The 27,863-nt window shown below is 47.2% G+C and overlaps 1 protein-coding gene across 1 annotated transcript in view; it reads right to left on the reverse strand.

Annotated features, from left to right (window-relative positions):
* Positions 1-746: 746 nt before the first annotated feature.
* SLC25A43 (solute carrier family 25 member 43) overlaps positions 747-27,863 on the reverse strand; it is a 294,586-nt gene continuing 267,469 nt past the window's right edge. The window contains exon 5 of the mRNA XM_086951351.1: positions 747-3,231. Coding sequence (XP_086807477.1) covers positions 3,025-3,231 — 207 coding nt within the window. The 3' untranslated portion in view covers positions 747-3,024. The remainder of the gene's footprint in view (positions 3,232-27,863) is intronic.

Below are 27,863 nucleotides of genomic sequence, written 5' to 3' on the forward strand. Positions count from 1 at the left end.
TTGTATAGCCCAAACCTAGGTGCTTGCTGGCTGTGTTCTCTCTCAAATTGCTATGGTACTTATCTGTGCCTACCAGTTCCAGCACTTAAGGACATGCAAAGGATTCAGGCTGTGCAGTCAAAAACGTTTTGGTCACTCCTTTGTAGTTTCACCGTGTTCTGCCAGTGTTATATTGCCCATTATGGTGCAAATGCACCATATAAATAGGTTAAATAAAAATCAATCACTTTTCGTACTCTGAACAGGTTTAGAACCTGGCTGCATGTTTGGGCTGCTTTGACCCCCTAAGTTCATGCCAAAAGGATTTCAGAGCTTCATTGAAGCAGAACTACATACGGTGCTTCTGAATGTTCATTAGATAGTGTAAAAAGGTTTAGAAAGTATTATATCCTTGCACAGTGAGGTTCAATCTCTCTGCATAAATGTACCTGTGGGCACATTAAAGTAGCCCATTGAAAGCACTCTGCTCATATTACTCGAAGTCTTCCAAAATGTAGGGAACCTGAGAGTCTCAACTGGTATAATGACAGCAAATAATCGTGCTCATTCATTGCTGTTGAAAAGGGGTCCAGGCTGGTGTTGGACACTAACTTAATCAGTTCAAGGGCACGTGCACACTTACACGTGGCCATTACTGGAGATGCCTGGTCCAATTATTCAACGTGTACAAGAAATACTGTTTTTGTAAATGGTGTTTCACATTAATTAGTACTGTAGAAATAACCATTTTTGCATAGTTTTATGTCACCGTTTTTAATTTTGCAGCAAACATACTGAGATGATGTTTTGCTTAACAATACAAACCAGCCGCCCAGGAGACGGACTGAATATATGTTCGTTTGAGCTCAACTCTTCAGCTATGCATAGAATGAGTTTCCAATGGCAGGTCACTTTAATCGCTCAGCTAGTACTGACAAATTGACATCACTGCAAGAAATGTCAACAGAGTAGCCATTATATCTGCTTAAAACAGCTTTCGTCTTGTAGCGGAAACACACAAAATACAACTTGTGTGTAATTCATCTGTTCTTCAGCCACACAGATGTGCACAAGCATCGTCATACTTTGGCACATTTTGCTCAGATCATACCGGATTGTCGAGCAACTTACCAAACACCTTTATGTCCTAAAAACCATGCATGGAACATTTTTACAGTATGACTGTATCAAGGCACATCAACATGATGCAGTCACTCATTTTAACATTTGTAGTGCACATTCTAGTTGACCTGCTACAAATGGGGTCTACTAAATTCAGAAGCACGCTTTGGTTGCAAACTCTTCCTGATGCAAAGCATGTTATCATCTCACTTTGAATAAAGCTTTATACACTGGACTTCCTATTAGGGACAGGGTTTCGGTCACTTCGTATTGTCATTGGTGAACACACTATTAAACCACAATATTTCAGGCATTGCACTATATATATGCCCAACTCTAAAACATAGAAAATGCCACATAAAAATACCAACTGATACAAAGTCGCAGAATTAGGAGTTAGGAAGCAGTTACAATATACAATTGGAATCAATGGGTAATTTCTCTGTAGCGACGCAGTGGAGGTCTAAAACCCATATGCCACCAACAGATCAAGTTCCTAGTGGAAATTGCAGTAGGGGGCAAATAAAAATGATCCACTGTGGACTTATTCCTGAAAGCCGACCACTTCCGCTGGTGTTTATAAATGGATGAAGAAGCCTGCTAAAATTACATAAATGTTGGGAAAGATCCCTGTCAGATGCAGCATTGCGCCTTTATTCATAGTGTTGATTTGGCTATGAAATGCTACACAGTGCAATAGGCTAGCAGCGTTGAAGAACACTGAATAACAGGTGTTAGGTCATCTGCAACACAGACTCTTTGGGAAGTGTATCCTTGTACTATCCAAAGAAAGGGCAGACGTACCTGCTGTTACTTATTCTAACAATGTTTCATTACACCAAGAGGCAAAAACGTGAATACTTTACGTTTAGAAAGAAGTAACTCACAATAATAAATCATATGACTGTAATTAAGAATTTACACATCAGAGCAATATTTTTAGGATACATCAGTAAACACCTCACACGTTTATGGCTTTTTTTTAAATACAGTATATAACATGTTTCTTTAATAATAAAATATTTTCTGCTAGAATAAATGTCTATTCTTAATTCCATTAAATTAAGGATACAAAGCTAGCATAGAAATATCTTCCACCTTCTGTTTCAACAGATAAATTCAGTACACCCAACAGATCATCATATATAAGGATATTATATTAAAATAAAGACCTTTCTTGAGAAATAGTTCAAATGGTGAAAGTTGTAAGGATATTCATAAAAAAATATGAGAATGTTGTTTCTTCACAAAAGACGCAATACAGATGCCACGTGGCAGCTGATGGTACTTGATGTAAAGGACCCCCCAATTGTGCAAGGGAGACGCTGAATGCTAGAAAAATGCCCTGTACTAGAAAATGTCCCTGAGGTTAAGTCTGAGCTTTGCATCTTCTAATTTCGAGCAACTATACAATTTGATCTTCTGCTATTTGCTCGGATTGCAATTTGGCGTTACACCTGAGCCCTGAAGGTGATTGCACACATTTCCCAAACTAAAAGTTCTTCCCATCCATAAACAGATGGACATTTCTTATTTCTGTTTACAGTGTAAATATCCCATTAAACATTATTGCTGCTTTGGAGAAAAACGGACCATGAACACAAAATGTACTATTGAAGCTAGACTAGCAAAGTTGCTTCTAGAGTGCAACCCTCTCCCACAAAATTGCACACGTCCGGAGCATTCATTACATATTATAAGATCTTATTAACAATTTGGCAAATTTGGCAAAGTTTCTAAACGACTCCAAAAATATTTGCAAAGTAGTTGGTGTCTTCAGAGAATAATTCAGGATCTTATGAATAGAATTATGTCTTCTGGTCTGTATCCAATAGCCTGATTCTCGTGGTATTTTGCCAATGGGATACGTAAGCGACACTTTTTTTCAGAAGTGTGCGAATGACACACTTACATTTCTAATGTTCAACTTTTCAGAGGCGATTTCCTGGTTTCCGCATTCTCAGTCCTTAGAAACTTTCTCAGTTCCTTTAGTTCTTGAGGTTGTAAACTCTGGTCCACTCCAGGCGCCAGCTGATAACTTAGAGGAGATACGATGTAGCCATTTCTGTAGAGACAGACGCGCTTACAAAATTCAAAGGTGCTGAACATGAGACCGAAATAGGGAACAATCTGTAACAGAACAAATAATGAATATATTATATGAGTCGACAACACAGAGCAGATAGCGGTCGCTAATAAACAGCTGAAAAATACACTGATGCACATATGGCATGCATGGCCTAGACAAGCGTGATACATTGATCTGGCTGTGTAATCTAGTAATACTTGATCATTTAATTGTGCGGATTGGAAGGTTTGTTTCTTTGGCTCCTTGGGGAGGAGTACATATACTTTTATGAACAGACACATGAAATAGGGGTGGGGATGCTGCAGCATCCCCAAAATAACCATGCTGGAGTTCAGAGGGTGAATGAGCAATAAAGAGGCCTTTAAATTTAGTTTCTATCTTGTCACATTAGCTGTGTGTTCAAAGACCAAGGTCAAATATCTGGATCCCTCTTCTGACAAATTGCTGCTTATTCTTTTAATGGGGAAATTGCAGTGGCGTAGCAAGGCGAGGGGGCGGCAGCAGGAATCGCCAGCACCTCCCCCCCTGCTCTTAGATTTGTCCCCCGCGGGGGGCCAATGAAGGGGCCACCACGGGCGTCCTAAGGCCTAGCTACGCCACTAGGAGATTGGTGTTTCCTTTTCTTTTTCTGGCTGCAAAGTTAGAGGATTTTGTAAAGTATTCGACAATCTTGTTGGGGTACAGGGAGAGGGAAAGGAAAGGCTGTAGTAGGTCAGCTTTTTTCCATCACACAACAACATTTAAATACCTATAAAATAACTTAACAAATATTTCAAAATATATCAGCAGTTGCAAAAGCCCAAATGACGCATATATATATATTTTTTGTTGAAAATCTGAAGTGTGATGGAAACAAAGCTTTTATCAGGATCAAAACAAATCAGGAAACTTTAACTGATGTCCAAATGGAAAACATTTGCTGAAAACAGATTTACAAACATCCTCATTTTCTTTCCAAACAGTTCTATCAGTAAAACTGCACGCCAGTAAGAATTTTTAGGTCATTTTAATGAAGAATATGCTGTCTGCACACAACATTATGCTTTAGAAATATATTTCGCCTTCTAGGAGAAGGGTGTATCAAGGCTATTAAAAGTATGTATAAGGAACCAACTGCAAGGATAACTGTGATGGGTGCCCTTTCTTATTTGCCATTTATATTGATCCCTTAATTAAAACAATTGCGGAAAGCCAAAGAATTCGATCTATTTGTGCTAAAGGGGGGAAATCAAAATTTTAGCGTAGACAGATGATATAGCTATAATCACAGCCACCCCTCGAGCTGCTCTCTTGGAACTAAATATTTTAACCAGTCAATTTGGCAAACTTTCAGGTTAACATCTTAATGAGAATAAAACTCAAATTGTAATAAATGTTAAAATCAATCTAGATGATCATCGAATAATTCAGAGTGCTAGACTTTTGGGTATAGAGATCAGTGCCAATGTGGAAGACATTGTTGACATCAATCTGAAGCCAATGATCCAGAAAATGAAGACAGATTCTAACACAATAAATAATTTACATCTTACATGAGTTGGGCGGAGCAATGTAAATAAAATGCTATTTCTACTTAAAATTCTATGCTACTTTAGGGCAATCTCACTAGAGATAAATAATTAATGGTTTTTAAAGTTGAATCAATTGATGTTGTGGTTTCTGTAGGCTGGACAGCGTCCTCGTTGAGCTCTAAAGTACATGACTTTAACTAGAGATCGTGGGTGGTGGTCAGTTTTAAATGTATTATTGGGCATCAGCTTTGAAACGAATGGCCGAATTGCTGAAAGGTGAATATGGGGGCTAAAGAACGGTGATGGATTAAACCCAGATCTTTTGACTGGGTGTGAGTGTTTGCTTGGTTCAGATGCTCCGTCCATTACCACCCCCTTTTGTACCACCTCCAATAGGGAGCCAGTCACAGGGCCCATCCATGTCCAGGAGGACTGTTACCAGTTGGTGTTAGCAGTCTCCAGTTTAGTGTTAAGTCCCATGGGCGAACTGCCATTGAAGTCAATGGAGTGGTCCTGATGCAAGGGATGCAGGATGCTGAAGATGCTCACAAAAGCGGAGGATGCTGATCCTGTGTTGGGGGTCCTCCTGTGGGCAAGCCTTGGTCCTTGAGCTTCAGGGGATGGGGGAGCAACACTGACCCTGGGTCGATCTCCCTCGGAGTCTGGTTGAAGTTCAGCACAAGACCAGTTGCCACTGGTCTACTGGTTTCCAGTTACAGCAAAACCATCGCTTTCCTTTAGTTGGAGATTGCTTTTTAGGTGGACGACCCAATAACATTCTGATGATTATCCGGGGTCTAGCAGACTTGGGTGCAACTTCTGGGGGTCAGGACTCTGCCACTGGGCACTGAGTTGCAGCCTGGGTGACAATCAGGCTTCTTGGTGCTGGGCTTTCAAGTATGCAAGCTTCACAGATTTTATGGCCCTGTGGCTGTAACAGGGAGAGGAGAAACCTTCTCTGTTGAGGGCTAGCTGGCAACTATTCCATGAGTGGGGCAACACAGGCACAGTCCTTTCTTTGCTAGCTCATAGGTGCAAGAGGTGCAGTACAGACTTTGATGCAGCCTCTTTTTACTAGATCCAGGGAGCAGCAGGTCATTCCTCCTTCGATTATCTCTCCAGTACAGATGTGATCTGAGGTCTGGATGCCAAGGACGCACCTTTAATGCCCGCTACAAGCCTAGGTGGATGTGGCGACTAACTGGCCAATGGGCTGCCAGGTCCCCTCCCATTAGAAAATTACTGGCCAAGTGCCTAAATCTGAACATAAAATTCACTGCTAAATTTTAACAACACTGTAAAAAGGAAACGACAGATGCCTTTTCTGGGGTTTGATGGACTCTTTCAGAATGATGGTTCCAAAGGAACACGCAAGGGTTACCCGATTCCCGCAAGACTTTTTGAGTTTTTGGATCCCAGATTGAATGATTTGGCTATTGAATTCCTTTGAACCTAAGACGCTCAGTTAGTAAGTGGGCACATAAAAGAAGAGTGCTTGATATGCAAAGGAGAAGAGGGACAACTATTCGTTCTCTAAAGAGGCTGTGGAAAGTTTTATAACACTGGCTTTTCCAGCTAAGAAATACAAATCTTAGGTTGAGATCAAGCTAAAAGCACCACCTAAAGGCAGAGGAATGAGTGAGATCCTGATGGGCTTTTGTTGTCAAGAAATGCTGTTTGGCTGGGAAAGAACCAGGATGGTGGCACCATTCAAAAGGGAGGAGATCTTGTTAGCCATGCTGGAAAGCATGGTTGGTAGTCTTGGGGAGGTATGCTCCTCTATGAACAGAAGCTTTTATCTTGAGCCAGTGCTTGGATTTATAAGGAGCCTCGAGGGTGAGTAGGCTTGTGGTATCTAGGATGGGAAGTAATACCAGCAGAGTATTCACTCAATAAAGGACATGTGAAGGCAACAAAAGGAAGCACATGGCCCAATGGAGGATGGTGAAAGGAGGCCAAGAAGGGTTGCAGACAAATTGTGCAGATGCCTATGCAAGACATAGTGCCTGGTTCCTTGAAAGATGGATTCTCTTGGCACGAAGGACTGGATGCTTTCTGCCATGGACCTTCGACCTTCTGTATTTTTGGCCCATTTTTCCAAGTGCCTACTGTTGGTACGCAACTATGGGACGCTGAAAGTTGACTCGCATAGGGGTCCGACCTGAGTAAAAGCACATGGAAGAAAATGTTAGGTCTTATATGGGCCTCTTGTGGACGAGTAATAAAAGGAGTGTCAACCTGGTAAAGCCGGTCACTATTATGGGGTGCCCAGGAAATGTTGCCCTGGTCATTTTTTTCAAGGGTTTTCTTCGGGAAGGAAGGAGTGCTGGCACGTTTGTTGGTAATCAAAGCTAGTTGTTACTGGCCCACTAAAAATACGTTCCATATGGGTAATTATTCCTGGTATTAAATCAATATGATAATTCTGTTCACGGTTGGATAGTAATAAGTCAGCTGTCTTGTAATCAAATATAGAAGTTAATTGAGAGTAAATTACAAGTAAACCTGTAACTTTGTAGTTATTTTTATTTTTACAGACTGTCGGACGACATTGTACTAGTGGAAAAGTAGATATGGTTGGAGGCGAAATTAAATGGCGTGCTGTGTGTCTTTCGGCATTGAATGTTAGCATTGCACTTTATCAACTGACCAAGGAGTTGTGTTCACAAGGCCAGGGCAGCAATGCATGAACTGAAGGAGCATCTAGGACATCAAAGGCAACATACTCATGACAGCGATCTTCCCAGGATATTTTCAGTCCTTGGGTATGGTGACGCATAGGACTCAATTTCATTTCTGACCTGTCAAGAGAATGGATCTGATCTGGTCTCTCTTTCGTAATCAGTTGACTACAATGATGTAGGGTGCAACAAACATCCACAAAATCCCCTGTTGACCCATAACTGAACAATGAATTGCCTTTCACAGGCTGTACTTTGGAATCATTGATACAAAAATTGACGTGTGGGGTTCCTGCCGGAGAGAAAAAGGAAAGTACCCACTTTCCTGGTACATCAAGTGGAGAAGTGTGGCTCACTGGTTAGAGGAGGCAGACCTGGAAGCAGAGGTCAGCCCGGGACCAGGGTTCAATTCCCGTCTCGGCTGGGTCTTGAGTCCAAAATGTCCACGGACTCGACAATTCTCACTCTGGTGCCTACTCGAACCACGGGTTCACACTCTGCGACTCTGGGAAATAGCTTGCTTAATCTCCACAACGGCCCCTTGCAGCGGGATGCCTGGCTTTCACCTTGCGGATGCCCTGCCGGGTATCTCACAGGGGAATACCAGGGCGGGTTCCCTAAGCAAGCGCCGGGACGCCCCGTTGGGGCAGCTGTGCGCTATACAAGATACACTACATTTACATTACATTTACATCTCTCCACATTTTTAAACAATGAGACACAGTCTGTTCTTTTTTTGTAATCCTGTCTTATGCAGGATTCGTGTTCCAATTACAAAACAAATGTATCAGGTCTGTAATGTTTTCAGCGGCTGTAACCTGACTAATTATTGCTAAGTTATTGATAACAACAAAAAATGTTCGCCCGCTTAACCTACTGTCTGTTTATTCCCCTCATGCCTTGTTGGCTCCTACACTCCGCGGGCTTACCCCACTGATCGCTGCTCTGCCCCTGGGACTGACCGTAGTGGGGGGTGACTTCAATGCAACTATGGACCCCGGCCTTGACACTGCGTCTCCTCCCTCTGCTTCCAGGACTGCCCAAACCGGTCTCCTCTCAACATGAGCTGCTAGCCTGGGTCTCGGAGACGCTTGGAGACTTTGGTACCCGACTGCAAGGCAGTACACACATACTTCAGCCTCTCACCGGACGCATGCGCGTCTAGATTACGCTTTCCTGCCGGTCCAGGATTGCCGAGCGTTCAAGCAATCTCTATCCTCCTGAGGAGCCTGTCGGACTATTCCCCAGAGCTACTACATGTAGGGGCCCTCCCCCCATGCTCTCTGCCAATTTTTGCGACTCAACGTCTGGTTCCTCCAAGATGAGGAGTTCAAGGACTGCATAGGTGCCGAACTCCACACTTATTTCACCACCAACCAAGGCAGGGTGTCCTCTTCCCATACTTAAACTCACCCGTGCGGCGCGTGACTCTAGACTCACGCTTCTGGAAACACAGGCCACCCAGCTCGAGGCACTGCGCCCTGAGGATAGATCTGATGCCCAGGACAGGAGGCTGGCGTTCCTACGGGATGAGCTCAGGCAGACCTCTCTGGTAGCCGCCAAACAAATCTGGCGTTCATCCGTGGCCCGAGTATATGGCTGGGGAAGACAAAAATGGGAAGCTCCTCCATCGCCTTGCCACCTACCCTATGGCCAACCGTATCTGACGCGAACAGTGAGCTCCACTGTGCTCCGTTAGTGGTGGCCCAATGCTTTGCCACCTACTACGCTACCCTCTACTCGGCGCGGTCGCCTGGTCTTTCTCTCTCCTCAGACGGGAAGAGTTCCCCCTTCCAGGCCTTAGTGACTCTGACGCGGCCTGGTTGGACCTTCCGCTCACCCTGCGGAGGTGTCTGATGCCATCTCGCGCCTGGCAAGACTCCTGGGCCGGACAGGCTCCCCCAAGAATTTTATTCGTCCTACCGGGATACCTTGGCCTCACCTCTCATCGATGTACAATGAATCGGTGGAGTGCGGCTCTTTCAGGCCAGAGACGGATCTAGCTACCATCGTAGTGATCCCCAAGTCCCAGCTCCCCTTGCACTGCTGCTCAGACTACCGTCCCATTTCACTCATCAATACTGAACTTAAGATCTTTGCCTCCGTATTGGCCAACCGCATATGACAGCATCTAGCCCCTTTGGTTCACCCTGACCAATGCAGCTTTATGCCTCTCCGAGGGACTAGACACTGTCTTAGACACCTTCATCTTGCTCTTGAGAACCGGCACTTGCTGACTCCCTACTTGTCTCTCCTCCTTATAGACTTTGAGAAGGCTTTCGATTCCGTTGACTGGAGCTATTTAGATGCGGTGCTGGAACAGATGGGTTTTGGCACTCCTTTTCGCAACTTGGTAAGAACACTCTGTCACCGTCTCGGGCACAAGTCCTTGTCAATGGAGCTCTTTCCTGCCCCTTCCCCATTAGATGGGGTACGCGGCAGGGATGCCCCCTCTCCCCGATACTCTTTGCTCTGGCAATGGAACCATTTGCCTGCCTTATCCGCTGTGACCGCTCCCTGACTGGCTGGAGGTGGCCCGGCCTTGCGGAGGATAAAATCGCGCTATACCGGGATGATGTGCTGCTGTTTCTGGCTGATCCGGCCCAATAGGAACCCAGATGCCTTCGAGCACTGGCCATCTTTGAACGTGTTTCTGGTCTTCGGCTAAACCTGACTAAGTCCGTCCTTGCTCCCCTTGCACTTGTCGCGCGAGTGCTTTGACTGGCAGTCGACAATCCCCCTTCGGCGGCTGTCCTTCAAGTACTTGGGGATCTGAATATCCCTTCTCCCTGACCTTGCGTGGGCCCTCAATGTCACCCCACTGGTTAAGCGGGTCCACACCGACCTCCTTAAAAGGCACGCGCTGCCCCTGAACCCTCTGGGCAGAATAGCCCTATACAAAATGATGATCTTACCCTGTTTTTTTGAATATACACACATCTCTCCTTCTGCTAGGTCTTGGTTCCGGGAAATGGACGGTCGGCCATTAAGTTTCTCTGGGGAAGCAGGAGGCCCAGGCTGGCCCTGGCTCAGTGCCGAATCCCATCCTTTGATGGGGGTCTTGGAATGACGAACCTCTACCTCTACTATCTAGCGACTCAACTCCTTACGATCCACGAATGGTTTAATGGCGGCTGGTCCGACCCGGCGTATCGCTTGGAACTACACACCATGGGGTTCCCCTCTATCCAAGGGATGCTCTACGGGGCCGTTGTTCCTCGGGCTCTCCCTAACGCACAGAGTATTCCTTGCTTGGCGGGCTCATTACGTTATACTCACTGGGCAGGGAGGCTGACTCAATACACTCCCTTGTGGTGTGGCACCAGGCTCCGCGAGATTGCTTCCTTGTCAGGGTTCCGGCAATAGGACCTCATCGGGTAACCCAGTTGGGTGATGTCTGGAGCGATACCCATATACCATCCTTTCAGGAATTACAGGCTAGGCACTCCCTTCATTCCTCTCAATTTTTTCTATAACTGCAGTTGCGCCATGCCCTTCACTCTCACATTCCAGATGGCACTCCCTTACCAGAGTATAGCGCGCCTGAGGCGCAAGTCATGACCGGTGATTTGGGGAAGGAAGGGATCTCCCGGATCTATTGATCACTCACCAACAATACCCCTAACTCCCTTTCCCTACTCCGAGACAAATGGGAGGGCTGGCTCGGGGCTCTGGAGGTTGAGGACTGGAGGGACGCCCTAATGGCCCATAAAACGATTGCGGTTTTTGTGAGGCTCCGACTGGTCCAAGTTTATTTCTTGCATGCCACCTATCTTACACCCCTGCGTCTTCATCGCACGGGGCTTCGGCCCGATGCCCACTGCCCCCGTTGGTCCCACTCCCACGCTGACTTCTATCATATGGTGTGGCTTTGTCCTGAGATACAGGGGTATTGGGAGTCGTTAACACAAGACCTGACAGAAGTCCTGGGTTGGGAGGTGCCTCTTGAACCCACACGTGTTCTGCTGGGCATCACCGACGGCTTGGATGGGAACAGGGCTGAGAAGCTCTTTCTCAATACGGCGTTGGTGGTCGCCAAGATGGACATTGCTGCCCACTGGCTGGACACTATCCAACCCACATTGGGGCGCTGACGCAGGGGAGTGGACTGGTGTGCTGCGCAGGAGCAGCCTCTTTATGTCACCAGGGGATGCCCTAAGAAATTTCGCCGCATGTGGGGCAAATGGGTTGGAGTGATAGAAGACTGATATGGAGTAGTCTGGTCTTCAGGTACACAAGGATACGCCTTTGTTGGACCTACCTATGTATAACCTTGATGTCACTGTGATGTGTTTTTCCCCTATTCTTGTGTATGATGTAGCTCTGAATGGTGCTGTTTGTTGTTGCATTCAAAACGTAATAAAATGGATTGTCAAGAAAAAAAACCTACATTTTTTTAAATAATTGATAGTACAAATCCAACATAAATAAATTCCATGTTGCTGAACCTGGTCCTTTCTTTGCAGGGTCATCCCCAAACTTTTTGCCTTCCCTACTTCTATTTTGTCTGAATTTGTTTTTGTTGGCTTTATGACTCTGCGCACTTCACCATGGCCAACCAGTGCTAAAGTGCTTGGGCTCTCTCCTTAAAACACAGTAGGCTTGGCTTTTACCCAAGTGGTGTATTTAATTAACTTTTAAGTCCCTAGTAAAGTGGCACTACCCGTGCCCACAGCCTGTAATTTAAATGCTGCTACTGACTGTGCCACACACATAAGTAGCATTTTAAGCATGACTCAGGCCTGCCAATGCAGCCTGTGTGTGTGTGCAGTTTTAAACTGCCATTTCTACCTGGCACAGTGAATCTTTTGCTATGCCCAAACATTCTTTTTAATACCTATAAATCACCACTGCATAGCACCTGGACAGCCCAGAGGGCAGGGTACAATGTATTTAAAAAGTTGTACACTTTTGATGTTTGCATGTCCTGGTAATGAAAAACTCTTACATTTGTCCTACTTCTTTCATAGCATAACTTTGGAGTTACCTTATTGCACTTAATAAGCCGTAATTTCCAAATGGGAACAGGTAACCAGTTCATGTTTGTATCTTTGGAATTCTAATGAAAAATGCTAGCCTACGGTGAAGTTGGATTTTAAAGTACAATTTTGAAAATGCCAAATTTAGAACGTTGAGATTTTCCTGCCTTAGTCATTTGGCACCTGCAGCCCTACTCTGGGTGACATGACCGGGAGTGGTTGACAGTTGACCTTTGTGTATTCCTCTCAGACAGCCACACACCATAGGGAGCTTAGGTGTGCCTGGATGGGTCATCACTGGCAGGATGGGAGGGAGGAGCTGGGCCTAGCCCCACTTGAATAGGCTATCTACACAAAGGGCGGAATACCCCCTGTAGTTAGTCTGGAACCAGGGACAGGAAGGACACCTGTGCACTTCAAAGTTATGCCTCTAGAAGCTTCTCCCTGTCTCAAAGGCACAACTGAGTATACATATTGGAACTCAGACCCCAGCTCTTCAGTACCCTTCTGGGCCTGTGGATACTCTGCCAAGAAGAAGGACTATTGTGCTGCTGAAAGGACTGTCACTCTGTTCGATTGTTGCTCTGAAGGACATATGCCCCGCTATGCTGACTTGCTGCCCTCTTGCCTGGGGGAGAAGGACTGGACCTGCAGCTCCTGAACCCAGAACCCCAGAGTGACTCCAAGGACTAGTTGGTTGGCTTCCTGATCTATGGCCTCTGGGACATAACAGGCTTCCAACAACACTGCACCTGGACTCTGCCATCTTTGAGTATACTCTGCCAAGTGGTGCCACTCCAGTCCTGTACCCTTGGAAGTGGGCCTAAGGTGCTTGCCAGCCTCTGTGAATCCAGGGGACCCAACACTGCCTCTCTGCTGAGCAGGGCAACCCCAAGCAGAACGGATGCATCACCGCTGCTGCGTGGATTGGACCCGTCGCAAAGACCCACATCGCCTCCATAGCCTCTTCGGAACTGCTGCTGTACAATGCATCCTTGGCACAGGCCCTCTTCGACGGCAACCTCGACGACGGACTCCATATCATAGCTCCTGGGAACAGACGTATCGCCCCAACTGCAGAATGCATCCTCAGCACCAGACTTTGCATTGCAAATCCTTGTCGATGGGATCTTCAATGACAAAGCAGGACCTTGCACCGTAGTCTTGCTCCCTCTGGGAACTGACGCATTATTTTGGCTACACAACGCATCTTCAACGCAGATCCTCATAACGCTCTGCAAACCAGGATTTATGGTACTTTGTTCAGCAGAACTAACTGGGTCTCTGTAGCCGCCCCTCTCCATCGTGGTTGGCCTGAACTTGTGACTTTGTTCAAGTCCAGCGCTACCAGATATCCACATTTGGCACTTTGTGCTTTTTAGCGCTATTTACATTTAAACTGTTTTAATTGCATATCTCCGGTTCTTCTGATTTAATTTTTGTTGTTTGGTCTTCTTTCATTTATTATTCTAAGCTAGTGTGGACTCCTTTTTATATGGTGTTTTCACTTAATTACTGTTTGGAGTGTTGCACAAATACTTTACACATTGCCCAAAGTTAAGTCTAAGTGCTCTGTGCCAAGCTACCAGAGGTTGAGCACAGGCCAATTTAGGGTTGGCGTGTGCCTCACCCTGACGATGATTGTGGTTTTGCTGCTTGACCAGGGATTACACCCCGGTGAACAAACAACCCAATTTATTACGCGTTACTATTGTTACTGATAGGTAGAAGTAAAAAGGCCTGACCACTGATTTAAATTCACTCATAAATGTATCAAACCAACGCAGCAAAGGTGCTTTGCCTCAATCAATGGAGCACGACAGGGTAAGGAGTTTGTCCACAAATCCATTACAAGTAAAGAAAACTTAGCTTAATTGATAGGTAAACTTGATCAGAAGCCTGAGAATCACTTCATAAAATGTATTACTAAACAGAGAAATTCGTTAGGACGTTCCAGATATTTTGTAGGGAAGGGAGTAGAAGGTCCTTGCATGCCTCCCCTGGCAAAAGAAGGTTTGGTTTACTATCAATCAGACTTCGTGACCTGCTGGTCTGTATGTTCTTTTCCTTTGAAGGAAATACTATTTGATACAAAATTGTATTTTATAGACGAGATGCTGCCAAATCCACATCTGTCTCTAGGATTACAGGAGTTATTCCTTCTATGGCAGTGTCCATGCAAGCTCACAAAACAGAAGGTGATGCCCTAGCAAACTGTTGAATTGAAAGGCAGCAGAAACAAGTCCTTTTAGGAACCGATAAAAAGAAGGGGCTCTATACCTCCTTGGGGTGCAAGAGTATCTAGAGAGGTCATATTTACAACAAGGGGTGGTGAGGGACAGAGTCTCTGAATTAAACAGAATACTCTCACCCAGTCAAGAGATCAGGGCTAGATCCAACACCGTTTTTTAGCTCACTGCACCATCCCAGTTTCAGAACCTGGCTGTATGTAAATTAGTCTGTTCCTGTCCCAGTGCATGATGGGAACAGGGCAAACCAAACTACAAAAGCCAATTCTTACACTGGGAAGGAAACAAGCTACCGGGGACCGGTTTCTGGCATTTCAGCCTCTTCGGCCCGGCTTGCTTGAATCCTGATGGTGCAATGAGCAAGGGACTCACATCTGAGTATACCCTTCCACGCTTAGGGTGGACAAAAATATTTACAACAAGGGGTGGTGAGGGACAGAGTCTCTGAATTAAACAGAATACTCTCACCCAGTCAAGAGATCAGGGCTAGATCCAACACCGTTTTTTAGCTCACTGCACCATCCCAGTTTCAGAACCTGGCTGTATGTAAATTAGTCTGTTCCTGTCCCAGTGCATGATGGGAACAGGGCAAACCAAACTACAAAAGCCAATTCTTACACTGGGAAGGAAACAAGCTACCGGGGACCGGTTTCTGGCATTTCAGCCTCTTCGGCCCGGCTTGCTTGAATCCTGATGGTGCAATGAGCAAGGGACTCACATCTGAGTATACCCTTCCACGCTTAGGGTGGACAAAAATATTTACAACAAGGGGTGGTGAGGGACAGAGTCTCTGAATTAAACAGAATACTCTCACCCAGTCAAGAGATCAGGGCTAGATCCAACACCGTTTTTTAGCTCACTGCACCATCCCAGTTTCAGAACCTGGCTGTATGTAAATTAGTCTGTTCCTGTCCCAGTGCATGATGGGAACAGGGCAAACCAAACTACAAAAGCCAATTCTTACACTGGGAAGGAAACAAGCTAACGGTGATGGATCAAGCCCTGATCTTTGGACTGGGTAAGAGTGGTCTGCTCAATTCAGACACTCTGTTCATCACCACCCCCTTTTGTAAATCGATTTTGGCCACTATAGGTGTGGCAGGGTATACTCAGACATGAGTCCCTTTCTCACTGCTCCATCAGGATTCAAGCAAGCCGGGCCGAAGAGGCTGAAATGCCAGAAACCGGTCCCTGGTAGCTTGGCTCCTTTCTGGTAAAGAATTGGCTTGGTAGTTTAGTCTGCCCTGTTCCCATGATGCACTGGGCCAGGGACAGACTGATTTGCATATAGCCAGGTTCTGAGCTGGGATGGGGCAGTGAGATAAATAACGGTGATGGATCAAGCCCTGATCTTTGGACTGGGTAAGAGTGGTCTGCTCAATTCAGACACTCTGTTCATCACCACCCCCTTTTGTAAATCGATTTTGGCCACTATAGGTGTGGCAGGGTATACTCAGACATGAGTCCCTTTCTCACTGCTCCATCAGGATTCAAGCAAGCCGGGCCGAAGAGGCTGAAATGCCAGAAACCGGTCCCTGGTAGCTTGGCTCCTTTCTGGTAAAGAATTGGCTTGGTAGTTTAGTCTGCCCTGTTCCCATGATGCACTGGGCCAGGGACAGACTGATTTGCATATAGCCAGGTTCTGAGCTGGGATGGGGCAGTGAGATAAATAACGGTGATGGATCAAGCCCTGATCTTTGGACTGGGTAAGAGTGGTCTGCTCAATTCAGACACTCTGTTCATCACCACCCCCTTTTGTAAATCGATTTTGGCCACTATAGGTGTGGCAGGGTATACTCAGACATGAGTCCCTTTCTCACTGCTCCATCAGGATTCAAGCAAGCCGGGCCGAAGAGGCTGAAATGCCAGAAACCGGTCCCTGGTAGCTTGGCTCCTTTCTGGTAAAGAATTGGCTTGGTAGTTTAGTCTGCCCTGTTCCCATGATGCACTGGGCCAGGGACAGACTGATTTGCATATAGCCAGGTTCTGAGCTGGGATGGGGCAGTGAGATAAATAACGGTGATGGATCAAGCCCTGATCTTTGGACTGGGTAAGAGTGGTCTGCTCAATTCAGACACTCTGTTCATCACCACCCCCTTTTGTAAATCGATTTTGGCCACTATAGGTGTGGCAGGGTATACTCAGACATGAGTCCCTTTCTCACTGCTCCATCAGGATTCAAGCAAGCCGGGCCGAAGAGGCTGAAATGCCAGAAACCGGTCCCTGGTAGCTTGGCTCCTTTCTGGTAAAGAATTGGCTTGGTAGTTTAGTCTGCCCTGTTCCCATGATGCACTGGGCCAGGGACAGACTGATTTGCATATAGCCAGGTTCTGAGCTGGGATGGGGCAGTGAGATAAATAACGGTGATGGATCAAGCCCTGATCTTTGGACTGGGTAAGAGTGGTCTGCTCAATTCAGACACTCTGTTCATCACCACCCCCTTTTGTAAATCGATTTTGGCCACTATAGGTGTGGCAGGGTATACTCAGACATGAGTCCCTTTCTCACTGCTCCATCAGGATTCAAGCAAGCCGGGCCGAAGAGGCTGAAATGCCAGAAACCGGTCCCTGGTAGCTTGGCTCCTTTCTGGTAAAGAATTGGCTTGGTAGTTTAGTCTGCCCTGTTCCCATGATGCACTGGGCCAGAGACAGACTGATTTGCATATAGCCAGGTTCTGAGCTGGGATGGGGCAGTGAGATAAATAACGGTGATGGATCAAGCCCTGATCTTTGGACTGGGTAAGAGTGGTCTGCTCAATTCAGACACTCTGTTCATCACCACCCCCTTTTGTAAATCGATTTTGGCCACTATAGGTGTGGCAGGGTATACTCAGACATGAGTCCCTTTCTCACTGCTCCATCAGGATTCAAGCAAGCCGGGCCGAAGAGGCTGAAATGCCAGAAACCGGTCCCTGGTAGCTTGGCTCCTTTCTGGTAAAGAATTGGCTTGGTAGTTTAGTCTGCCCTGTTCCCATGATGCACTGGGCCAGGGACAGACTGATTTGCATATAGCCAGGTTCTGAGCTGGGATGGGGCAGTGAGATAAATAACGGTGATGGATCAAGCCCTGATCTTTGGACTGGGTAAGAGTGGTCTGCTCAATTCAGACACTCTGTTCATCACCACCCCCTTTTGTAAATCGATTTTGGCCACTATAGGTGTGGCAGGGTATACTCAGACATGAGTCCCTTTCTCACTGCTCCATCAGGATTCAAGCAAGCCGGGCCGAAGAGGCTGAAATGCCAGAAACCGGTCCCTGGTAGCTTGGCTCCTTTCTGGTAAAGAATTGGCTTGGTAGTTTAGTCTGCCCTGTTCCCATGATGCACTGGGCCAGGGACAGACTGATTTGCATATAGCCAGGTTCTGAGCTGGGATGGGGCAGTGAGATAAATAACGGTGATGGATCAAGCCCTGATCTTTGGACTGGGTAAGAGTGGTCTGCTCAATTCAGACACTCTGTTCATCACCACCCCCTTTTGTAAATCGATTTTGGCCACTATAGGTGTGGCAGGGTATACTCAGACATGAGTCCCTTTCTCACTGCTCCATCAGGATTCAAGCAAGCCGGGCCGAAGAGGCTGAAATGCCAGAAACCGGTCCCTGGTAGCTTGGCTCCTTTCTGGTAAAGAATTGGCTTGGTAGTTTAGTCTGCCCTGTTCCCATGATGCACTAGGCCAGGGACAGACTGATTTGCATATAGCCAGGTTCTGAGCTGGGATGGGGCAGTGAGATAAATAACGGTGATGGATCAAGCCCTGATCTTTGGACTGGGTAAGAGTGGTCTGCTCAATTCAGACACTCTGTTCATCACCACCCCTTTTGTAAATCGATTTTGGCCACTATAGGTGTGGCAGGGTATACTCAGACATGAGTCCCTTTCTCACTGCTCCATCAGGATTCAAGCAAGCCGGGCCGAAGAGGCTGAAATGCCAGAAACCGGTCCCTGGTAGCTTGGCTCCTTTCTGGTAAAGAATTGGCTTGGTAGTTTAGTCTGCCCTGTTCCCATGATGCACTGGGCCAGGGACAGACTGATTTGCATATAGCCAGGTTCTGAGCTGGGATGGGGCAGTGAGATAAATAACGGTGATGGATCAAGCCCTGATCTTTGGACTGGGTAAGAGTGGTCTGCTCAATTCAGACACTCTGTTCATCACCACCCCCTTTTGTAAATCGATTTTGGCCACTATAGGTGTGGCAGGGTATACTCAGACATGAGTCCCTTTCTCACTGCTCCATCAGGATTCAAGCAAGCCGGGCCGAAGAGGCTGAAATGCCAGAAACCGGTCCCTGGTAGCTTGGCTCCTTTCTGGTAAAGAATTGGCTTGGTAGTTTAGTCTGCCCTGTTCCCATGATGCACTGGGCCAGGGACAGACTGATTTGCATATAGCCAGGTTCTGAGCTGGGATGGGGCAGTGAGATAAATAATGGTGATGGATCAAGCCCTGATCTTTGGACTGGGTAAGAGTGGTCTGCTCAATTCAGACACTCTGTTCATCACCACCCCCTTTTGTAAATCGATTTTGGCCACTATAGGTGTGGCAGGGTATACTCAGACATGAGTCCCTTTCTCACTGCTCCATCAGGATTCAAGCAAGCCGGGCCGAAGAGGCTGAAATGCCAGAAACCGGTCCCTGGTAGCTTGGCTCCTTTCTGGTAAAGAATGCGCTTGGTAGTTTAGTCTGCCCTGTTCCCATGATGCACTGGGCCAGGGACAGACTGATTTGCATATAGCCAGGTTCTGAGCTGGGATGGGGCAGTGAGATAAATAACGGTGATGGATCAAGCCCTGATCTTTGGACTGGGTAAGAGTGGTCTGCTCAATTCAGACACTCTGTTCATCACCACCCCCTTTTGTAAATCGATTTTGGCCACTATAGGTGTGGCAGGGTATACTCAGACATGAGTCCCTTTCTCACTGCTCCATCAGGATTCAAGCAAGCCGGGCCGAAGAGGCTGAAATGCCAGAAACCGGTCCCTGGTAGCTTGGCTCCTTTCTGGTAAAGAATTGGCTTGGTAGTTTAGTCTGCCCTGTTCCCATGATGCACTGGGCCAGGGACAGACTGATTTGCATATAGCCAGGTTCTGAGCTGGGATGGGGCAGTGAGATAAATAACGGTGATGGATCAAGCCCTGATCTTTGGACTGGGTAAGAGTGGTCTGCTCAATTCAGACACTCTGTTCATCACCACCCCCTTTTGTAAATCGATTTTGGCCACTATAGGTGTGGCAGGGTATACTCAGACATGAGTCCCTTTCTCACTGCTCCATCAGGATTCAAGCAAGCCGGGCCGAAGAGGCTGAAATGCCAGAAACCGGTCCCTGGTAGCTTGGCTCCTTTCTGGTAAAGAATTGGCTTGGTAGTTTAGTCTGCCCTGTTCCCATGATGCACTGGGCCAGGGACAGACTGATTTGCATATAGCCAGGTTCTGAGCTGGGATGGGGCAGTGAGATAAATAACGGTGATGGATCAAGCCCTGATCTTTGGACTGGGTAAGAGTGGTCTGCTCAATTCAGACACTCTGTTCATCACCACCCCCTTTTGTAAATCGATTTTGGCCACTATAGGTGTGGCAGGGTATACTCAGACATGAGTCCCTTTCTCACTGCTCCATCAGGATTCAAGCAAGCCGGGCCGAAGAGGCTGAAATGCCAGAAACCGGTCCCTGGTAGCTTGGCTCCTTTCTGGTAAAGAATTGGCTTGGTAGTTTAGTCTGCCCTGTTCCCATGATGCACTGGGCCAGGGACAGACTGATTTGCATATAGCCAGGTTCTGAGCTGGGATGGGGCAGTGAGATAAATAACGGTGATGGATCAAGCCCTGATCTTTGGACTGGGTAAGAGTGGTCTGCTCAATTCAGACACTCTGTTCATCACCACCCCCTTTTGTAAATCGATTTTGGCCACTATAGGTGTGGCAGGGTATACTCAGACATGAGTCCCTTTCTCACTGCTCCATCAGGATTCAAGCAAGCCGGGCCGAAGAGGCTGAAATGCCAGAAACCGGTCCCTGGTAGCTTGGCTCCTTTCTGGTAAAGAATTGGCTTGGTAGTTTAGTCTGCCCTGTTCCCATGATGCACTGGGCCAGGGACAGACTGATTTGCATATAGCCAGGTTCTGAGCTGGGATGGGGCAGTGAGATAAATAACGGTGATGGATCAAGCCCTGATCTTTGGACTGGGTAAGAGTGGTCTGCTCAATTCAGACACTCTGTTCATCACCACCCCCTTTTGTAAATCGATTTTGGCCACTATAGGTGTGGCAGGGTATACTCAGACATGAGTCCCTTTCTCACTGCTCCATCAGGATTCAAGCAAGCCGGGCCGAAGAGGCTGAAATGCCAGAAACCGGTCCCTGGTAGCTTGGCTCCTTTCTGGTAAAGAATTGGCTTGGTAGTTTAGTCTGCCCTGTTCCCATGATGCACTGGGCCAGGGACAGACTGATTTGCATATAGCCAGGTTCTGAGCTGGGATGGGGCAGTGAGATAAATAACGGTGATGGATCAAGCCCTGATCTTTGGACTGGGTAAGAGTGGTCTGCTCAATTCAGACACTCTGTTCATCACCACCCCCTTTTGTAAATCGATTTTGGCCACTATAGGTGTGGCAGGGTATACTCAGACATGAGTCCCTTTCTCACTGCTCCATCAGGATTCAAGCAAGCCGGGCCGAAGAGGCTGAAATGCCAGAAACCGGTCCCTGGTAGCTTGGCTCCTTTCTGGTAAAGAATTGGCTTGGTAGTTTAGTCTGCCCTGTTCCCATGATGCACTGGGCCAGGGACAGACTGATTTGCATATAGCCAGGTTCTGAGCTGGGATGGGGCAGTGAGATAAATAACGGTGATGGATCAAGCCCTGATCTTTGGACTGGGTAAGAGTGGTCTGCTCAATTCAGACACTCTGTTCATCACCACCCCCTTTTGTAAATCGATTTTGGCCACTATAGGTGTGGCAGGGTATACTCAGACATGAGTCCCTTTCTCACTGCTCCATCAGGATTCAAGCAAGCCGGGCCGAAGAGGCTGAAATGCCAGAAACCGGTCCCTGGTAGCTTGGCTCCTTTCTGGTAAAGAATTGGCTTGGTAGTTTAGTCTGCCCTGTTCCCATGATGCACTGGGCCAGGGACAGACTGATTTGCATATAGCCAGGTTCTGAGCTGGGATGGGGCAGTGAGATAAATAACGGTGATGGATCAAGCCCTGATCTTTGGACTGGGTAAGAGTGGTCTGCTCAATTCAGACACTCTGTTCATCACCACCCCCTTTTGTAAATCGATTTTGGCCACTATAGGTGTGGCAGGGTATACTCAGACATGAGTCCCTTTCTCACTGCTCCATCAGGATTCAAGCAAGCCGGGCCGAAGAGGCTGAAATGCCAGAAACCGGTCCCTGGTAGCTTGGCTCCTTTCTGGTAAAGAATTGGCTTGGTAGTTTAGTCTGCCCTGTTCCCATGATGCACTGGGCCAGGGACAGACTGATTTGCATATAGCCAGGTTCTGAGCTGGGATGGGGCAGTGAGATAAATAACGGTGATGGATCAAGCCCTGATCTTTGGACTGGGTAAGAGTGGTCTGCTCAATTCAGACACTCTGTTCATCACCACCCCCTTTTGTAAATCGATTTTGGCCACTATAGGTGTGGCAGGGTATACTCAGACATGAGTCCCTTTCTCACTGCTCCATCAGGATTCAAGCAAGCCGGGCCGAAGAGGCTGAAATGCCAGAAACCGGTCCCTGGTAGCTTGGCTCCTTTCTGGTAAAGAATTGGCTTGGTAGTTTAGTCTGCCCTGTTCCCATGATGCACTGGGCCAGGGACAGACTGATTTGCATATAGCCAGGTTCTGAGCTGGGATGGGGCAGTGAGATAAATAACGGTGATGGATCAAGCCCTGATCTTTGGACTGGGTAAGAGTGGTCTGCTCAATTCAGACACTCTGTTCATCACCACCCCCTTTTGTAAATCGATTTTGGCCACTATAGGTGTGGCAGGGTATACTCAGACATGAGTCCCTTTCTCACTGCTCCATCAGGATTCAAGCAAGCCGGGCCGAAGAGGCTGAAATGCCAGAAACCGGTCCCTGGTAGCTTGGCTCCTTTCTGGTAAAGAATTGGCTTGGTAGTTTAGTCTGCCCTGTTCCCATGATGCACTGGGCCAGGGACAGACTGATTTGCATATAGCCAGGTTCTGAGCTGGGATGGGGCAGTGAGATAAATAACGGTGATGGATCAAGCCCTGATCTTTGGACTGGGTAAGAGTGGTCTGCTCAATTCAGACACTCTGTTCATCACCACCCCCTTTTGTAAATCGATTTTGGCCACTATAGGTGTGGCAGGGTATACTCAGACATGAGTCCCTTTCTCACTGCTCCATCAGGATTCAAGCAAGCCGGGCCGAAGAGGCTGAAATGCCAGAAACCGGTCCCTGGTAGCTTGGCTCCTTTCTGGTAAAGAATTGGCTTGGTAGTTTAGTCTGCCCTGTTCCCATGATGCACTGGGCCAGGGACAGACTGATTTGCATATAGCCAGGTTCTGAGCTGGGATGGGGCAGTGAGATAAATAACGGTGATGGATCAAGCCCTGATCTTTGGACTGGGTAAGAGTGGTCTGCTCAATTCAGACACTCTGTTCATCACCACCCCCTTTTGTAAATCGATTTTGGCCACTATAGGTGTGGCAGGGTATACTCAGACATGAGTCCCTTTCTCACTGCTCCATCAGGATTCAAGCAAGCCGGGCCGAAGAGGCTGAAATGCCAGAAACCGGTCCCTGGTAGCTTGGCTCCTTTCTGGTAAAGAATTGGCTTGGTAGTTTAGTCTGCCCTGTTCCCATGATGCACTGGGCCAGGGACAGACTGATTTGCATATAGCCAGGTTCTGAGCTGGGATGGGGCAGTGAGATAAATAACGGTGATGGATCAAGCCCTGATCTTTGGACTGGGTAAGAGTGGTCTGCTCAATTCAGACACTCTGTTCATCACCACCCCCTTTTGTAAATCGATTTTGGCCACTATAGGTGTGGCAGGGTATACTCAGACATGAGTCCCTTTCTCACTGCTCCATCAGGATTCAAGCAAGCCGGGCCGAAGAGGCTGAAATGCCAGAAACCGGTCCCTGGTAGCTTGGCTCCTTTCTGGTAAAGAATTGGCTTGGTAGTTTAGTCTGCCCTGTTCCCATGATGCACTGGGCCAGGGACAGACTGATTTGCATATAGCCAGGTTCTGAGCTGGGATGGGGCAGTGAGATAAATAACGGTGATGGATCAAGCCCTGATCTTTGGACTGGGTAAGAGTGGTCTGCTCAATTCAGACACTCTGTTCATCACCACCCCCTTTTGTAAATCGATTTTGGCCACTATAGGTGTGGCAGGGTATACTCAGACATGAGTCCCTTTCTCACTGCTCCATCAGGATTCAAGCAAGCCGGGCCGAAGAGGCTGAAATGCCAGAAACCGGTCCCTGGTAGCTTGGCTCCTTTCTGGTAAAGAATTGGCTTGGTAGTTTAGTCTGCCCTGTTCCCATGATGCACTGGGCCAGGGACAGACTGATTTGCATATAGCCAGGTTCTGAGCTGGGATGGGGCAGTGAGATAAATAACGGTGATGGATCAAGCCCTGATCTTTGGACTGGGTAAGAGTGGTCTGCTCAATTCAGACACTCTGTTCATCACCACCCCCTTTTGTAAATCGATTTTGGCCACTATAGGTGTGGCAGGGTATACTCAGACATGAGTCCCTTTCTCACTGCTCCATCAGGATTCAAGCAAGCCGGGCCGAAGAGGCTGAAATGCCAGAAACCGGTCCCTGGTAGCTTGGCTCCTTTCTGGTAAAGAATTGGCTTGGTAGTTTAGTCTGCCCTGTTCCCATGATGCACTGGGCCAGGGACAGACTGATTTGCATATAGCCAGGTTCTGAGCTGGGATGGGGCAGTGAGATAAATAACGGTGATGGATCAAGCCCTGATCTTTGGACTGGGTAAGAGTGGTCTGCTCAATTCAGACACTCTGTTCATCACCACCCCCTTTTGTAAATCTATCTAGAGAGGTCAAGCAGATCTATTGCAGGGGGTAAGGTACCAGTACAATGCTGCCTTAATCTCATCTGCAGAACAACTTTGTCTTAAACATAGTTTAAAAAATATCACCCGATTGGAGCTCGTAATAGAAAATTTACTCCCAGTTGAGCAATATTTTTAGAAACGATATTAAGCAGTATTTATGTCATATGATGCTTTTGTTCACGATATCGGATATACACTCCCTATAGGGCAGGGGAAAAAAGGCAACAGCAGGACAGGGAGCTGAAGCGAGATCAGCGACATGTTCACTTTGGAAGAAAAATTTGATAAATGATAAACATTAGCTGGAAATGCCCCGATTACTTACCGGTAATCTTCATTACTCCAAGTTAGTCTTCCTCGCCACATGATTTACAAAGTGAGCTTCAGCTCCACACCAGAACCCTCCAAAGCAAAAAGTCAGCCTCCCATGCCTCCCATCCCTTCCCAAGATGGCCGACCCATTACCACCTGACCTCTATAAGAGGCGGGCCGGCCCAACCCATCAGCCTGAAACAACCAAGCACAAACATGAAGCCGATAGCCAGGGAGGGAGGGATGGGAACTCATGTGGCGAGGAAGACTAACTTGGAGTAATGAAGATTACCGGTAAGTAATCGGGGCATTACCTCCTCGTTAGTCTTCCTCACCACATGATTTACAAAGTGAGCACATACCAAAGCCAAGCGGCTTCATGGAACCTCACAAAAGACCAACGGGCCAGAAGGGGACGCCCAGAAAAAAAAAAGGGAAAACCCACAGAACAGACGAGTGACAGGGCCACCCAAGAGAGAGGCAACCACGAGCAGGAAAACCAGCCCGGGACAGAAAAACACCGGGAAGCCCGAAAAAAACAGACCCCCGTTAGACAAAGTGCCGGCCGGAAAAAGAGAACGCCCCGGCCAAAAGAGGACAGAGAAGGCACGGAACCAGACTGCACGAAGCCAACAGCAACAGCCAACAGGCAGACAGTCGAAGGCCGGCCAAGGAAAACACACCAAGACCGCCCACAGAGAGCAAAAAGCGAGAGGGGAACAGAACAACACCGCCTGGGTGACCCACCCGGAAGGATGCGACACCAACCACAAGAAACCAGGCAGGCATAGGGCAAAACAACAGCCCAGGGCCGCCTACCCACCGAAGAGCGGAAGGGACCAGGCCCAAGGCCAAGTAACCAGACGGAAGGAAAAAAGGAATTAGTTACTTACCTGTACACTATAGTTCTCCAGTATTATCTTTCATAGATTCACATGCTTGTATCTTCCCCGTCGTCACGGTGGGAGTCTCACGGTAACAGAATGACCAAGCAGTATCATAGAGAAGAAAAACTGCATAGAAAATCCCCATAGGGGCTGTATTATTTGGTAGCCAGACCATTTCTTTGTTTGGTCCAAAAGCCAGCCAATCAGCATTGCTGCCCTGCCCTCACACTCCCCAGCAGAAGCTTCCTGCCTCAGATTTCCGTCCCCGAGTGAGAGACATGGATAAATACCGAGAAACAGGTTCTGTCTGAGAAACGGGGAGGCGGGCGGGCGCATGTGAATCTATGAAAGATAATACTGGAGAACTATAGTGTACAGGTAAGTAACTAATTCCTTCTCCAGTATTACATCTTTCATAGATTCACATGCTTGTATCAGAGTAGTAAGCAGTGCTCACAATATTTGTAGCGTTTCCAGGACAGAACTCATAAGGAAGCTCTGCCGCAAAGCAATGATATAACAGTACATATGAATACATAAGTAATGCGATAAATGCATGTTTAAATATAAATCAAAGCACTGTATAGAAAATACATCATGCCAGTAGATCATACCTTACTGAAATAGACGTTTCAGAACAGCTTGTCCCACTGCCGTGTCCTCCTTCCACGCAGTGTCTAGACAGTAGTGTCTTGTAAATGAATGCACACTCTTCCACGTTGCTGCTCTGCAGATGTCTGGCAGCGCCACTCCTGCGAACAAGGCCATCGAAGTTGCCATCTTCCTCGTGGAATGTGCATGCACCTTAGAACATAGCGGCTTCCCCGCTTTTTCATGACATTTCAGGATAGCTGAAGAGATCCATCTGGCAATACTCAGTCTTGACAAAGGAAAACCTTTCCTTTGTCCTTCGAATGCAATGAATAATTGCTTGAACTTGCGGAACGTTTTTGTCCGTTCAATGTAGAACTTTAGGCATCTAGAAATGTCTAGAGAGTGTAAGGCTCTTTCTGCTTCCGATGAAGGATTGCTGAAAAAAGTAGGCAAAATAATGGGTTCATTGAGGTGAAAAGACGTTGCCACCTTGGGAATAAAGGTAGGATTTGTTCTTAATATAACCCTGTCCTGACGAAATTGTAAGAAGGGTTCCTCCACTGAAAAGGCCTGGATTTCGCTAACCCTCCTTGCTGATGTTAAGGCGAGAAGGAGGGCTGTTTTCCATGACAGGAACTGTAAGTCTGTTTTGTGTATAGGCTCGAAAGGTGGCCTCATAAGCTGCGATAGGACTGTATTGAGGTGCCACGGCACAGGTGGGCGTCGGATGGGTGGGAAAACTCTAAAAAGTCCTTTGATAAATTCCTTTATTATTCTGGAGGACCAGAGAGATGGTTCATTTGGCTTCCGCCGGAAGCGCGATATTGCTGCCAAGTGTACTTTGACCGAGGCATGCGACAGACCTGCCTTAGATAGTGACAGCAGGTAAGGAAGGATACCTTCAGGTTGTACCTCAAACGGATGCAAGTTTTGTCTGTTGCACCAGTGGCAGAAACGGGTCCATTTCGCTGCATATGTTTTGTTTGTTGATATAGCTCTGGCTTGTGAAAGAATATGCCTGCATTCTTGCGAAATATCTAGATTTTGAAATTCCCGCTCATGAGGTTCCATGCTGACAATTTTAGTGATTGCAGATCCGGATGTAGAATCTGCCCTTCTTTCATGGAGATGAGGTCTTGAAATGTCGGGAGCTGGATCTTGTCGCCCCTCGACAATTGAAGTAGGTCTGAAAACCACGCCTGTCTCGGCCAGGCTGGTGCTATCAATATGATCCGGCACGGTTCCAATCTCATCTTGCGCAGGATTCGCGGTATCAACGGGAACGGAGGGAACGCGTAGGCAAACCTTCCTGTCCAGTCCATGAGGAATGCATTTCCCTTGGAGCCCTGTTGATGGTACCTGGACGCAAATTGAACGCACTTTGAGTTGTTTTGTGTTGCGAACAAATCTAATG

The sequence above is a fragment of the Lissotriton vulgaris genome, unplaced genomic scaffold (assembly GCF_964263255.1).
Source record: "Lissotriton vulgaris unplaced genomic scaffold, aLisVul1.2 SCAFFOLD_1065, whole genome shotgun sequence".
NCBI lineage: Eukaryota > Metazoa > Chordata > Amphibia > Caudata > Salamandridae > Lissotriton > Lissotriton vulgaris.